The sequence below is a fragment of the Salmo salar genome, chromosome ssa04 (genome assembly GCF_905237065.1).
Source record: "Salmo salar chromosome ssa04, Ssal_v3.1, whole genome shotgun sequence".
In the NCBI taxonomy this organism is placed as follows: domain Eukaryota; kingdom Metazoa; phylum Chordata; class Actinopteri; order Salmoniformes; family Salmonidae; genus Salmo; species Salmo salar.
Genome location: NC_059445.1, coordinates 66,479,277 through 66,492,205, shown reverse-complemented (window position 1 = coordinate 66,492,205; position 12,929 = coordinate 66,479,277). Strand labels below are relative to the sequence as shown.

Genomic DNA, 12,929 nt, shown 5'->3' with positions numbered 1-12,929 from the left:
GAGTTGCAATAGGAACTAAATCAAAGAGAATAGAACAGTCTTTTCCATTTGTTTATTGAAATCCATGTGTGTATTCAAAATGTGGATTTTCTTGCGATCCTAACCATTTGCATGTGGATTTTCTTAAGATCCTAACAACACGTACCTTCAACCTTTTGGCAGCTATCTGGTTCCATAAATGTATCTATCTGATGCTGTCTGGTCCAAACGAGTATGACATTGCTGCCGCCTGTAGCATTGAAGGCAAAAAAAGTATACAAAATCAGCCAATGAGCATTAAACTGAGCAAGCTCAACTGTGAATGGTCCTGGCGCACCAAAAAAAGTCTAAAGGAAAGCCATCTTGGATTTGGCATCACTCCTATCAAATCCCATCTAGAACATACATCATTGACTGAAAAACTTGAATTGTTGCATCTCGTTGTCCTTCAGTGGCTAGCTAGCTAAAATGGTCCCTTTCCTAAATTAGCCATGGATGGCGATAGGGATTTGGACTTGTGGTTTTACATAATTCTCTGTACTGGCCAATGATTGTAATGGCAGTTCTGATCCAACCATTAATTCATACATTGCTGTGACCATGGAAGTACAATGTGTAGCTAGATGTAGAAGGCTAATGTTAACTAGCTAACGTTGCCCATGAATGGAAGTTAGGCTAGCGTGCAAGCATTTTAGCCAGGTAGCCTGGGACAACAAAAAATAAGTGTGTCCTGTAAGACAGTGATAGACATTTCATCAACATGAAACAGAGGAGGATGGTAGGGTGAGTCGACATGTTTTTCTACTTGCACAGAACCATGGACAGCCACATCATATTTAGTTTACGTTGATTGGACTAAATAGTTCTTGCTATCTTTTAGTTGTCACTGTATTATACTAAGCAGAGGTGATTTGATGATGTTGAAATGTTGAAGTTCAAATGGTGCTGAAAAAGTGAAGGCAACTCCTGTTTTCTTTGCGTCTTGCGGTAACTCTGGTTCTAAATCAATAGTTGGTCCGAAAATGTCGGAAACCATAACTTGCTTGACCATGCTGTAGGTCATGTAGCGGTCTGTTACGGTACATTATAAATACTTTGTGGAAGTCACTGGACAGAAGTTGCTATCCGGTTTGATGATAAAACAAATGTGTGGTTGAATTTCTGAAATATGAATTAACATTATCGTTTTTATTTGTAAAAACGCTGTTGCAAACCAAAGCAGTACATTATAAAGATAGACTAAAAGTGCTCCTTCAAAGAAGTCATGCTATGCTAGCTAAACTCGTGTGTAGAAACACGTAATCTTGCGCACTCCTTCGATATAAAGTTATTTTTACTCCAACTTCACTTTCACGGGGTTGGAGTAATAACATGTTCAACTACTTAAGACATTGGCTAGAATCTACGTTGTGTCTTTAGAATTCAAGAAAATAATTTATTCACTTCTCTCATTAACTTCCCAAACCCCGGCCTGGTTTGGTCTATCTCGCAAGCGTTCTCCGAAGTCTCGCGATTATGCGCCTCTGGGTTCAGACACTGGCATAACCATGTAAAACCTGGAATTGTTTCTTAATGCTTCTGCATTTTGGGTATTTCACTCAAACTCATTGCTTTGAATACTTTTGGTGCTTTCAAGAAAACTGTGAACTCGAGGGGAAAAAGGAGGTCAAATCATGACGTCAGTGATCTTCAGGTCGGAAAGACGGAGCTCTAGAAAGATGTCCGAGTTTCCCGACTTGGATTACCGTAAAAAAAATTACAAAAATAAAACCGCGTACCCAGTTTTTTACCAGTTCCCAGTTGTCGGAGATTTCAGAGTTCCGAGAAGACCATACCAAAGTCAAATATATAACTAACCCCTCGGTCTGTAACCGTATTACGGAAGAGGATAGCTAGCGTCAGCTTTGTAGTGGTTATACTATGTTGAAACACTCGTTTTGAAATTTTCCTTAACAAATCCCACTGAGGCATTACTGTATCTTTTAAATTCTGTGAATGTAATTTTAACGAATTTGATCCATATTTAACGAGATCTCCTCCCTGTTAGTAATGCACGACAACACACCGGAAACGGCTTCCCAGATATGAAGAGGGATTGGAACGTTCGAGCGTGGAACGTTTCTGCGTTCAACAACTGGGAGCTCGGAAAAATACGAAGTGAAACCATTATGTCAGTGATCTTCAGGTCGGAACTCTAGAAAGAGGCTCCAGTTCCCCGAGTTGGATGATCGTTTACATCGATTTTACCAAGTCAGAGCTCGTTTTTTCCTCCGAGTTCCCAGTTGGTACGAACACTCGGAAAACGGAGATTTCCGAGTTTACTGTTGTTTTGAAGGCGGCAAGAGCGCTAGGTCTTTGTCGCAGAAGTGGGAGGGAACGCTTGGGCCGTCCTGTATTTTTATTGGTGTTTTGGAATGGAAAGTGGAATCCAGAGCTACGATTGGTTGCGTTGCCGGTGATATAAAAGTTATGGAATCACATTTCCTTCTTTCTCTATTCTCTCACAAGGCTTCGTCGTTGTTTAACTCCGACCAACATCAGCGTCACCCTCGGTCACGAATTTGGTTAGTACAAGATAGTTTGATCTTAACGTAATCAATGCGTTTATTTTAGTTCGCCATAAGCAGATACATTTTATATCCCGAATTGGCCGGCTAGATGGTATTTAGCAGGCTGACGTCGTTATCCGGTCTGATGAAGGCTGGCTAACTAGTAGACACATTGATTTAATAAACTCACTAACTAGTTTGAGTCACAATTCGATCCCAATTTACTTTGACTGTTTATCTAACATGGCTAGCCAACTAAATGTATCGTAATTGTCGTGGTCGAGTTTGGTCATTTGCAGTGCAGGCAGTTTGAAAGACATTGGACTGACGGTTCCAACGTTTGTACACATGCTAACTAAAGGAAAAGGCGCGCGATCATCCTCGTAGTTGTCGGCCTAGTTAGTTGTAACTAGAACGTTCTAGTGCCGTGGTCTAGTTTCCGACGTGAACGCGGCAATGAAACTGCACCCCACATGGTGTGACGCACATTTTAACGGCGAGATTTCTTTACAGAAGTCTAGTTTGATGCGCAACCTCATGCATTACTTTGATTGATAGAAAGCTTCATTTGTTTTTGGATGACTTGAACTTACACCCTATTCCTGTGTTTAGGCAACATGTTTAAACGACCAGCAGTTGGCATTGATCTCGGGACCACCTACTACTACTTGGGTGTGTTCCAGCATGGCAAGGTTGAAATCATTGCCAACGACCAGAGCAACAGGACCACACCAAGTTATGTTTCCTTCACAGACTCAGATTTATCGGTGATGCCGCCAATAATCGGGTTGCCATGAACCCTGCAACACAGTGTTTGGTACGTTTTTAAGTTCTGATAATTTATCATTAAATTGCATTATTTTAATTGAAATTGTATTTTGTTAGCTGTATGGTGAGCCAAAGCCTTTTCATCTAAGTTATCAATGATTCTACTCGACCCAAGCACCAAGTTGAATACAAAGGAGACACTAAGTCCTTCTACCCAGAAGAAATTTCCTCTATGGTTCTGGTGAAGATGGAGATTGCTGAAGCCTACCTTGGAAAAGTAATCATTTAAAATGTGTAGACTGTAAATTGATGTGTATTTATTTTAAATCTGAACAGGAAGGTGTAGTTTTTCGTTTGCAATGACTAGTCAGTTTCTTGATTCCCTGTTATTGAATTATTAAAATGTATATTGTTATTTTCTTTCCCTAGACAGTCAACAATGCAGTTGTTACTGTGCCAGCTTACTTCAATGACTCCCAGCGCCAGGCATCCAAAGATGCTGGGACCATCTCAGGCCTGAATGTACTGCATATCATCAATGAGCCAACTGCTGCTGCCATTGCCTACGGCTTGGATAAGACGGTAAATGGCTTGCTATGATCTTTATTCTGTTGAAAAGGACTGCAATGCAGTGATTATTCGCTGTGATGAAGTTTACTCCTGCCATTCGTAGTTTCCACCAGAGGTTGAAAGACCAAAGATGGCCCAATACCTTCCTTGGATGTCTGAGCGACTATTTTTAATGTACTTCTCGTTTGAAAACCATGTATGTTTTTAGCTAATATAGACTGTATCCTCCAGGTGTATGAGGGTGAGAGGGCCATGACCAAGGACAACAACCTGTTGGGCAAGTTTGAGCTGACTGGAATCCCCCCTGCACCTCGCGGTGTTCCTCAGATTGAGGTCACCTTTGACATTGATGCTAACGACATCATGAAGGTGTCTGCAGCTGACAAGCACACTGGCAAGGAGGACAAGATCACTATCACCAATGACAAGGGTAAGTTTGTGGTGGTGGCATTGTAAGACTAGAAAATGGGCTACAGTTACTAGCCCTAACCCAGTAGTTTCGCTGTGATGAAGTTTATTCCTGCCATTCGTAGTTTCCACCAGAGGTCGAAAGACCAAAGATGGCCTAACAACTTCCTTGGATGTCTGAGCGACAATAGTACTTTTGAGTCTACAATGATGTACAGTTGAGTATGTGGTTCTTTTGATGTTGGTTGACTTGATTGTATTTTGTCATCTGAGCAAGGAGGACATTGAGCGCATGGTCCAGGAGGCAGAGAAGTACAAGTGTGAGGATGATGTGCAGCGTGACAAGGTTTCCGCCAAGAACTCCCTGGAGTCCTACTCTTTCAACATGAAATCCACATTGGAGGATGAGAAACTACAGGGCAAGATCAGTGACGAGGAAAAGACCAAGATTCTGGACAAGTGCAACGAGGTCATCGGCTGGCTTGACAAGAACTAGGTAAGAATTAATTTATGCCTTGTACAGTCTTGGGCCACTCGCTGTGATGAAGTTTACTCCTGCCATTCGTAGTTTCCACCAGAGGTTGAAAGACCAAAGATGGCCAAATACCTTCCTTGGATGTCTGAGCGACTGAAGTTAAATATTTCTCATTTGAAGACCATTTAATATTTTGCTAATGTTAATCTGTTTGTTTCTTAGACTGCTGAGAAGGAAGAGTATGAGCACCACCAGAAGGAGCATCACCAAGTTGTACCAAGGTGCTGGTATGCCCGACGGCATGGCTGGTGGATTCCCCAGAGCTGGTGGCACGGCTCCTAGAGGCGGTGGGTTATCTTGACCGACTTGAGGAAGTCGACTAAACCATTACACTGTTTCTGCAACCATCTCCCCCTCACAAGCAACGTTTGAAATGTTCTACCCGTTTGTGACTGAGTCAATGACTCTTGTCAGTGAGATTTTAAAGTTAGAAAAAAGGTTGCCTGATCACACTTCTATTGCAACTTTGTTTGCTATAGAACAGTAAGATTTCACATGGGGTATATTGTGCCTTAAAGACAAAATAAAACATGGTGACCTTCCACCTCAACTTCTAAATGTTGATCTCAAGTGTTTTTACCACTGTTCAGAGCTTTTGATAAGGACCTTATGTTGGTTAATATTGTTACGACAAAGTTTAATCTCACTTGTGACTTCCCATCACAAACTTCCAGCTGCTAGACAGTGTCAATGTTTGTGGTCCTACCACTAAAGTGCCACAGTTATGCAAGTAGTTGTATCCAATAAAATGTGATGGAGAGGTTTATGGTGTAATTTTATAAATGCTGACTGAATTTGTTCGTTATACATCTTGTGTTGGTAAAATGTATTGTGGGAAGTGGCGGTGGAAATACCTTTACGCGCAAATATGCTCCTCCCACTATGACTGGGGTGTGGGTAGGCTAATGTAGATTAGTCTACCCCGCACTATATGCGAGCTGTTGGCTAGGCACATTCGCTATTTACTGCAAGTTTTTTTTTTTTATGACTATCAGCCTTAAATGTGACCTAGTTAGCTTTACATTCTTATTCCAGACAAACTTACGCGAAACAGTACATTTAGTGTGCTGTTTTTATCCGCATATAGTTAATTTGGTGGAAGCATTCCACTTCACATGGATTCCAAAATATTTGCATAAATCTGTCGCCAGTTAAATGGAAACCTAGCTATTAACTTGAAGCTAATTTGGCATGAAATATAAAGCCTGCTTTTTGCAGTTGACGTTCATGGGCTATTGGTTAAGGAATTCTTAGTAAGTGGTTGCCGTGTGTGACCAGGTAAATACCCACAGCCTAGATTGCTGTCGCTTTGGTCAGACTGCTTTATAGGGTAATTCGGGTAACATTGACTTCAATTGCTTTGCAGTTAGATTTAGAAAAGTTATTGCAGTTTGTCAGACATCTGGTAGGGTAACTTTGCTGAATTATCCCAATAGACTATCTGTGGTAACCCAGTCTATGGTTGGTAGATTTATTTCAACAGCACAATTTACTTGAGTTTTTGATGCAAAGTTTATTCAGAAATGTATGGATGCAAGGAAAGAATGATGGTGCATGAGAAACATGATAGTTTTATTACAAATTACACACGTTCAGCTTTCAAACAAGGAACAGTACTACCCTATTGCACAGCTCTTGTATCTGTCTTTAATAAGTAAAATGTAGCAGCTCTTATGGTGTGGTGGCCAATTATATCTTAAATGTCTCCCCTGTGTCCATCTCTTTTTCCATGTTTCCCCTTCCCAGACAAAGGGAGTTCATCAGTGAAAAATAGAGGTATGGTTGTAGAGTCGAGGGACTGAATATAATAAGAAACCTTAGGCTCTGGTTTAAGGCTGGTAGCAACCACTACAGAATGTCCAGTCAGAACAAGGATGAGGCAGATGTTCAGGTTAATGGGAATTTAAAACTTATTCGGGATTGGTGTACCAACAGGACGGTTGCGCTAACGTAAGCTAATGCGATTAGCATGACGTATGTACAAGAACATTTCCCAGGACAATAGACATATCTGATATTGGCAGAAAGCTTATTCTTGTTAATCTAACTACATTGTCCAATTTACAGTAGCTATTACAGTGAAAGGATACCATGCTATTGTTTGAGGAGAGTGCACAGTTTTGAACATAAAGTTATTAATAAACTAGGCACATTTTGGCAGTCTTGGTACATCATTGAACAGAAATGCAATGGTTCATTGGATCAGTCTAAAACTTTGCACATACACTGCTGCCATCTACTGGCCAGAATCTAAATTGCAGCTGTGCTGGAATAATACATTATGGCCATTGTCTTGCATTTCAAAGATGATGGTGCAAAATAACGTTTTTTTTATTTCATTATCTTTTACCAGATCTTTTGTCTTATATTCTACATTCCTTTAACATATCCACAAACGCTACCAATAATATGCATATCCTTGCTTCAGGGCCTGAGTTACAGGCTGTTAGATTTAGGTATGTCATTTTAGGCGAAAATTGAAAGAAAGCGGTGGATCCTTGTAAGATGTCCACACACATGACTACTCGTGGTTCAGATAACTGAGAATCATGTCCAGTGATAACTGACATGAACTATGTGGTTGTTTAGTTTAGAGGTCGGCCGATTTCAAGTTTTCATAACGATCGGTATTTCTGGCCACCGATTTGTCAATTTTATTTTTTTACCTTTATTTAACCAGGCAAATCATTTAAGAACACATTCTTATTTTCAATGACGGCCTGGGAACGGTGGGTTAACTGCCTTGTTCAGGGGCAGAACGACAGATTTTTACCATGTCAGCTTGGGGATGCAATCTTATGGTTAACTAGTCCAACGCTCTAACCACCTGCTTTACGTTGCACTACACGAGGAGCCTGCCTGTTACGCGAATGCTAAAAGAAATCCAGGTTAGCAGGCAATATTAACCAGGTGAAATTGTGTCACTTCTCTTGCGTTCCTTGCACGCAGAATCAGGGTATATGCAACAGTTTGGGCCGCCTGGCTCGTTGCGAACTAATTTGCCAGATTTTTATGTAATTATGACATAACATTGGAGGTTGTGCAATGTAACAGGAACATTTAGACTTATGGATGCCACCCGTTAGGTAAAATACGGAACGGTTCCGTATTTCACTGAAAGAATAAATGTGATAGTTTCCTGATTCGACCATATTAATGACCTAAGGCTCGTGTTTCTGTGTGTTGTTATGTTATAATTAAGTCTATGATTGATAGAGCAGTCTGACTGAGCAATAATAGGCACCAGCAGGCTCGTAAGCGTTCATTCAAAATAGCACTTTTGTGCGTTTTGCCAGCAGCCTTTCGCAATGCATTGCGCTGTTTATGACTTCAAGCCAATCAGCTCCCAAGATTAGGCTGGTGTAACCGATGTGAAATGGCTAGCTAGTTAGCGGGGTGCGCGCTAATAGCGTTTCAAACGTCACTCGCTCTGAGACTTGGAGTAGTTGTTCCCCTTCCTCTACATGGGTAACGCTGCTTCGAGGGTGGCTGTTGTCGATGTGTTCCTGGTTTGAGCCCAGGTAGGAGCGAGGAGAGGGACGGAAGCTATACTGTTACACTGGCAATACTAAAGTGCCTATAAGAACATCCAATAGTCAAAGGTTTATGAAATACAAATCGTATGAGAAATAGTCCTATAATAACTACAACCTAAAACTTCTTACCTGGGAATATTGAAGACTCATGTTAAAAGGAACCACCAGCTTTCATATGTTCTGAGCAAGGAACTTAAACGTTAGCTTTCTTACATGGTACTTATTGCACTTTTACTTTCTTCTCCAACACTTTGTTTTTGCATTATTTAAACCAAATTGAACATGTTTCATTATTTATTTGAGGCTAAATTTATTTTATTGATGTATTATGTTAAGTTAAAATAAGTGTTCATTCAGTATTGTTGTAATTGTCATTATAACAAATAAACAAATGGGGGGAAAAAATCGGCCGATTAATCGGTATCGGCTTTTTTGGGCCCCCAATAATCGGTATCGGCGTTGAAAAATCATAATAGGCCGACCAATAGTTTAGATGCATGCACAATTAATCATACATACAGGGATTCAGTCCACAGGAGGAAAAGTTCAGCAGGAGGGTAGGCACGTTTCTGACCACACAGCGTGCTGGGGTCATAGACTAACTGAAACTGAAGTCCCGGGAATCAAGGCCAGTGATAGGCTGAAGGAGATGTGGCAGTAATTAGTTAGCCTGACCTTGACAAATAAGACACTAACAAAAGTGGGGGTCCTCTGAATGGGAGACTAAGCTGCCCAACTAGAACTAACCATAAGTGATGGATAGAATCAGCTGACTGAAGCTGGCTGTTTTAACAACTGCAATTAAGGGTGATGGAGGACTGCCAATAGCTAGTAAAGAAAGATATTAGGGAGGGGTCGCAAGTAACACAACTGTTTTCCAGTGGAAAATGGGAAGGGTCATGCTTTTTCAATTTCTGTCGCGGGGTTTAGTATATTTTTTATTTAGTCCAGGGAAGTGTCATGTAATTTGTAATTGATTAAATGTCAAATCCCTCATACTCTGCTGGGCACGAAATATCATGTGCGCCTAGTGTGGTCTCAAATTATCCATAGCCTATACTAAAGGCCCAGGCTATTTTTTTAAATTAATTTTTATTTCACCTTTATTTAACCAGGTAGGCAAGTTGAGAACAAGTTCTCATTTACAATTGCGACCTGGCCAAGATAAAGCAAAGCAGTTCGACAACATACATCAACACAGAGTTACACATGGAGTAAAACAAACATACAGTCAATAATACAGTAGAAAAATATGTCTATATACAATGTGAGAAAATGAGGTGAGATAAGGGAGGTAAAGGCAAAAAATGGCCATGGTGGCAAAGTAAATACAATATAGCAAGTAAAACACTGGAATGGTAGATTTGTAGTAGAAGAAAGTGCAAAGTAGAAATAGAAGTAATGGGGTGCAAAGGAGCTAAATAACTAAATAAATACAGTAGGGGAAGAGGTAGTTGTTTGGGCTAAATTATAGATGGGCTATGTACAGGTGCAGTGATCTGTGAGCTGCTCTGACAGCTGGTGCTTAAAGCTAGTGAGGGAGATAAGTGTTTCCAGTTTCAGAGATTTTTGTAGTTCGTTCCAGTCATTGGCAGCAGAGAACTGGAAGGAGAGACGGCCAAAGGAGGAATTGGCTTTGGGGGTGACCAGAGATATATACCTGCTGGAGCGCGTGCTACAGGTGGGTGCTGCTATGGTGACCAGTGAGCTGAGATAAGGGGGGACTTAACCTAGCAGAGTCTTGTAGATGACCTGGAGCCAGTGGGTTTGGCGACGATTATGAAGCGAAGGCCAGCCAACGAGAGCGTACAGGTCGCAGTGGTGGGTAGTATATGGGGCTTTGGTGACAAAACGGATGGCACTGTGATAGACTGCATCCAGTTTGTTGAGTAGGGTATTGGAGGCTATTTTGTGAATGATATCGCCGAAGTCGAGGATCGGTAGGATGGTCAGTTTTACGAGGGTATGTTTGGCAGCATGCGTGAAGGATGCTTTGTTGCGAAATAGGAAGCCAATTCTAGATTTAACTTTGGATTGGAGATGTTTGATGTGAGTCTGGAAGGAGAGTTAACCGTCTAACCAGACACCTAGGTATTTGTAGTTGTCCACATATTCTAAGTCAGAACCGTCCAGAGTAGTGATGCTGGACAGGCGGGCAGGTGCAGGCAGCGATCGGTTGAAGAGCATGCATTTAGTTTTACTTGTATTTAGGAGCAGTTGGAGGCCACAGAGGAGAGTTGTATGGCATTGAAGCTCGTCTGGAGGGTTGTTAACACAGTGTCCAAAGAAGGGCCAGAAGTATACAGAATGGTGTCGTCTGCGTAGAGGTGGATCAGAGAATCACGAGCAGCGAGAGCAACATCATTGATGTATATAGAGAAAAGAGTCTGCCCGAGAATTGAACCCTGTGGCACCCCCATAGAGACTGCAAGAGGTCCGGACAACAGGCCCTCCGATTTGACACACTGAACTCTATCAGAGAAGTAGTTGGTGAACCAGGCGATGCAATCGTTTGAGAAACCAAGGCTATTGAGTCTGCCGATGAGGATGTGGTGATTGACAGAGTCGAAAGCTTTGGCCAGGTCAAAGAATACGGCAGCACAGTATTGTTTCTTATCGATGGCGGTTACGATATCGTTTAGGACCTTGAGCGTGGCTGAGGTGCACCCATGACCAGCTCTGAAACCAGATTGCATAGCGGAGAAGGTGCGGTGGGATTCAAAATGGTCGGTAATCTGTTTGTTGACTTGGCTTTCGAAGACTTTAGAAAGGCAGGGTAGGATGGATATAGGTCTATAGCAATTTGGGTCAAGAGTGTCCCCTCCTTTGAAGAGGGGGATGACAGCAGCTGCTTTCCAATCTATGGGAATCTCAGACGACACGAAAGAGGTTGAACAGGCTAGTAATAGGGGTTGCAATAATTTCGGCAGATAATTTAAGAAAGAAAGGGTCCAGATTGTCTAGCCCGGCTGATTTGTAGGGGTCCAGATTTTGCAGCTCTTTCAGAACATCAGCTGAATGGATTTGGGAGAAGGAGAAATGGGGAAGGCATGGGCGAGTAGCTGTGGGGGGTGCAGTGCTGTTGACTGCAGTAGGGGTAGCCAGGCGGAAAGCATGGCCAGCCGTAGAAAAATGCTTATTGAAATTCTCAATTATAGTGGGTTTATTGGTGGTGACAGAGTTTCCTATCCTCAGTGCAGTGGGCAGTTGGGAGGAGGTGTTCTTATTCTCCAAGGACTTTACAATGTCCCAGAACTTTTTTGAATTTGTGTTGCAGGAAGCAAATTTCTGCTTGCAAAAGCTAGCCTTGGCTGTTCTAACTGCCTGTGTATATTGGTTTCTAACTTCCCTGAAAAGTTGCATATCACGGGGGCTGTTCGATGCTAATGTAGAACGCCACAGGATGGTTTTGTGTTGGTTAAGGGCAGTCAGGTCTGGGGAGAACCAAGGGCTATATCTGTTCCTGGTTCAAAATTTTTTGAATGGGGCATGCTTATTTAAGATGGTGAGGAAGGCATTTAAAAAAAATAACCAGGCATCCTCTACTGACGGGATGAGGTCAATATCCTTCCAGGATACCAGGGCCAGGTCGATTAGAAAGGCTTGCTCGCTGAAATGTTTCAGGGAGCGTTTGACAGTGATGAGTGGAGGTCGTTTGACCGCTGACCCATTACGGATGCAGGCAATGAGGCAGTGATCGCTGAGATCTTGGTTGAAAACAGCAGAGGTGTATTTAGAGGGTAAGTTGGTTAGGATGATATCTATGAGGGTGCCAGTGTTTACGGCTTTGGGGTGGTACCTGGTGGGTTCATTAATAATTTGTGTGAGATTGAGGACATCAAGCTTAGATTGTAGGATGGCTGGGGTGTTAAGCATGTCCCAGTTTAGGTCACCTAGTAGCACGAGCTCTGAAGATAGATGGGGGGCAATCAGTTCACATATGGTGTCCAGAGCACAGCTGGGGGCCGAGGGTGGTCTATAGCAGGCGGCAACGGTAAGAGACTTGTTTTTAGAGAGATGGATTTTTAAAAGTAGAAGTTCAAATTGTTTGGGAACAGACTTGGATAGTTGGACAGAACTCTGCAGGCTATCTCTGCAATAGATTGCAACACCGGCCCCTTTGGCCGTTCTATCTTGTCTGAAAACGTTGTAGTTAGGGATGAAGATTTCAGAGTTTTTGGTGGACTTCCTAAGCCAGGATTCAGACACGGCTAGGACATCCGGGTTGGCAGAGTGTGCTAAAGCAGTGAATAAAACAAACTTAGGGAGGAGGCTTCTAATGTTAACATGCATAAAACCAAGGCTATTACGGTTACTGAAGTAATCAAAAGAGAGCACCTGGGGAGTAGGAGTGGAGCTAGGCACTGCAGGGCCTGGATTCACCTCAACATCACCAGAGGAACAGAGAAGGATGAGGATAAGGGTACGGCTAAAAGCTATAAGAATTGGTCGTCTGTGACGTCCGGAATAGAGAGAAAAAGGAGCAGGTTTCTGGGGGCGATAAAATAGCTTCAAGGTATAATGTACATACAAAGGTATGGTAGGATGTGAATACAGTGGAGGTAAACCTAGGCATTTAGTGAT

General features: G+C 42.2%; 1 protein-coding gene and 3 non-coding genes across 4 annotated transcripts; all 4 read left to right on the top strand.

The window, feature by feature from the left end:
- Window positions 1-739: 739 nt before the first annotated feature.
- On the top strand, window positions 740-5,367 carry LOC106603660 (heat shock cognate 70 kDa protein). The gene is given in 8 exon segments (XM_045716262.1): window positions 740-762; window positions 3,141-3,287; window positions 3,290-3,573; window positions 3,726-3,878; window positions 4,098-4,318; window positions 4,548-4,770; window positions 4,972-5,009; window positions 5,011-5,367. Coding segments are annotated over 7 exon segments (1,161 nt in total). The 5' UTR covers window positions 740-762; window positions 3,141-3,145; the 3' UTR covers window positions 5,111-5,367.
- On the top strand, window positions 3,936-4,029 carry LOC123742629 (small nucleolar RNA SNORD14). Its single transcript, XR_006769779.1, has one exon. It is a non-coding gene; the product is annotated as a small nucleolar RNA SNORD14 (small nucleolar RNA).
- On the top strand, window positions 4,366-4,459 carry LOC123742630 (small nucleolar RNA SNORD14). Its single transcript, XR_006769780.1, has one exon. It is a non-coding gene; the product is annotated as a small nucleolar RNA SNORD14 (small nucleolar RNA).
- LOC123742628 (small nucleolar RNA SNORD14) lies at window positions 4,809-4,902 on the top strand. Its single transcript, XR_006769778.1, has one exon. It is a non-coding gene; the product is annotated as a small nucleolar RNA SNORD14 (small nucleolar RNA).
- Window positions 5,368-12,929: the final 7,562 nt, after the last annotated feature.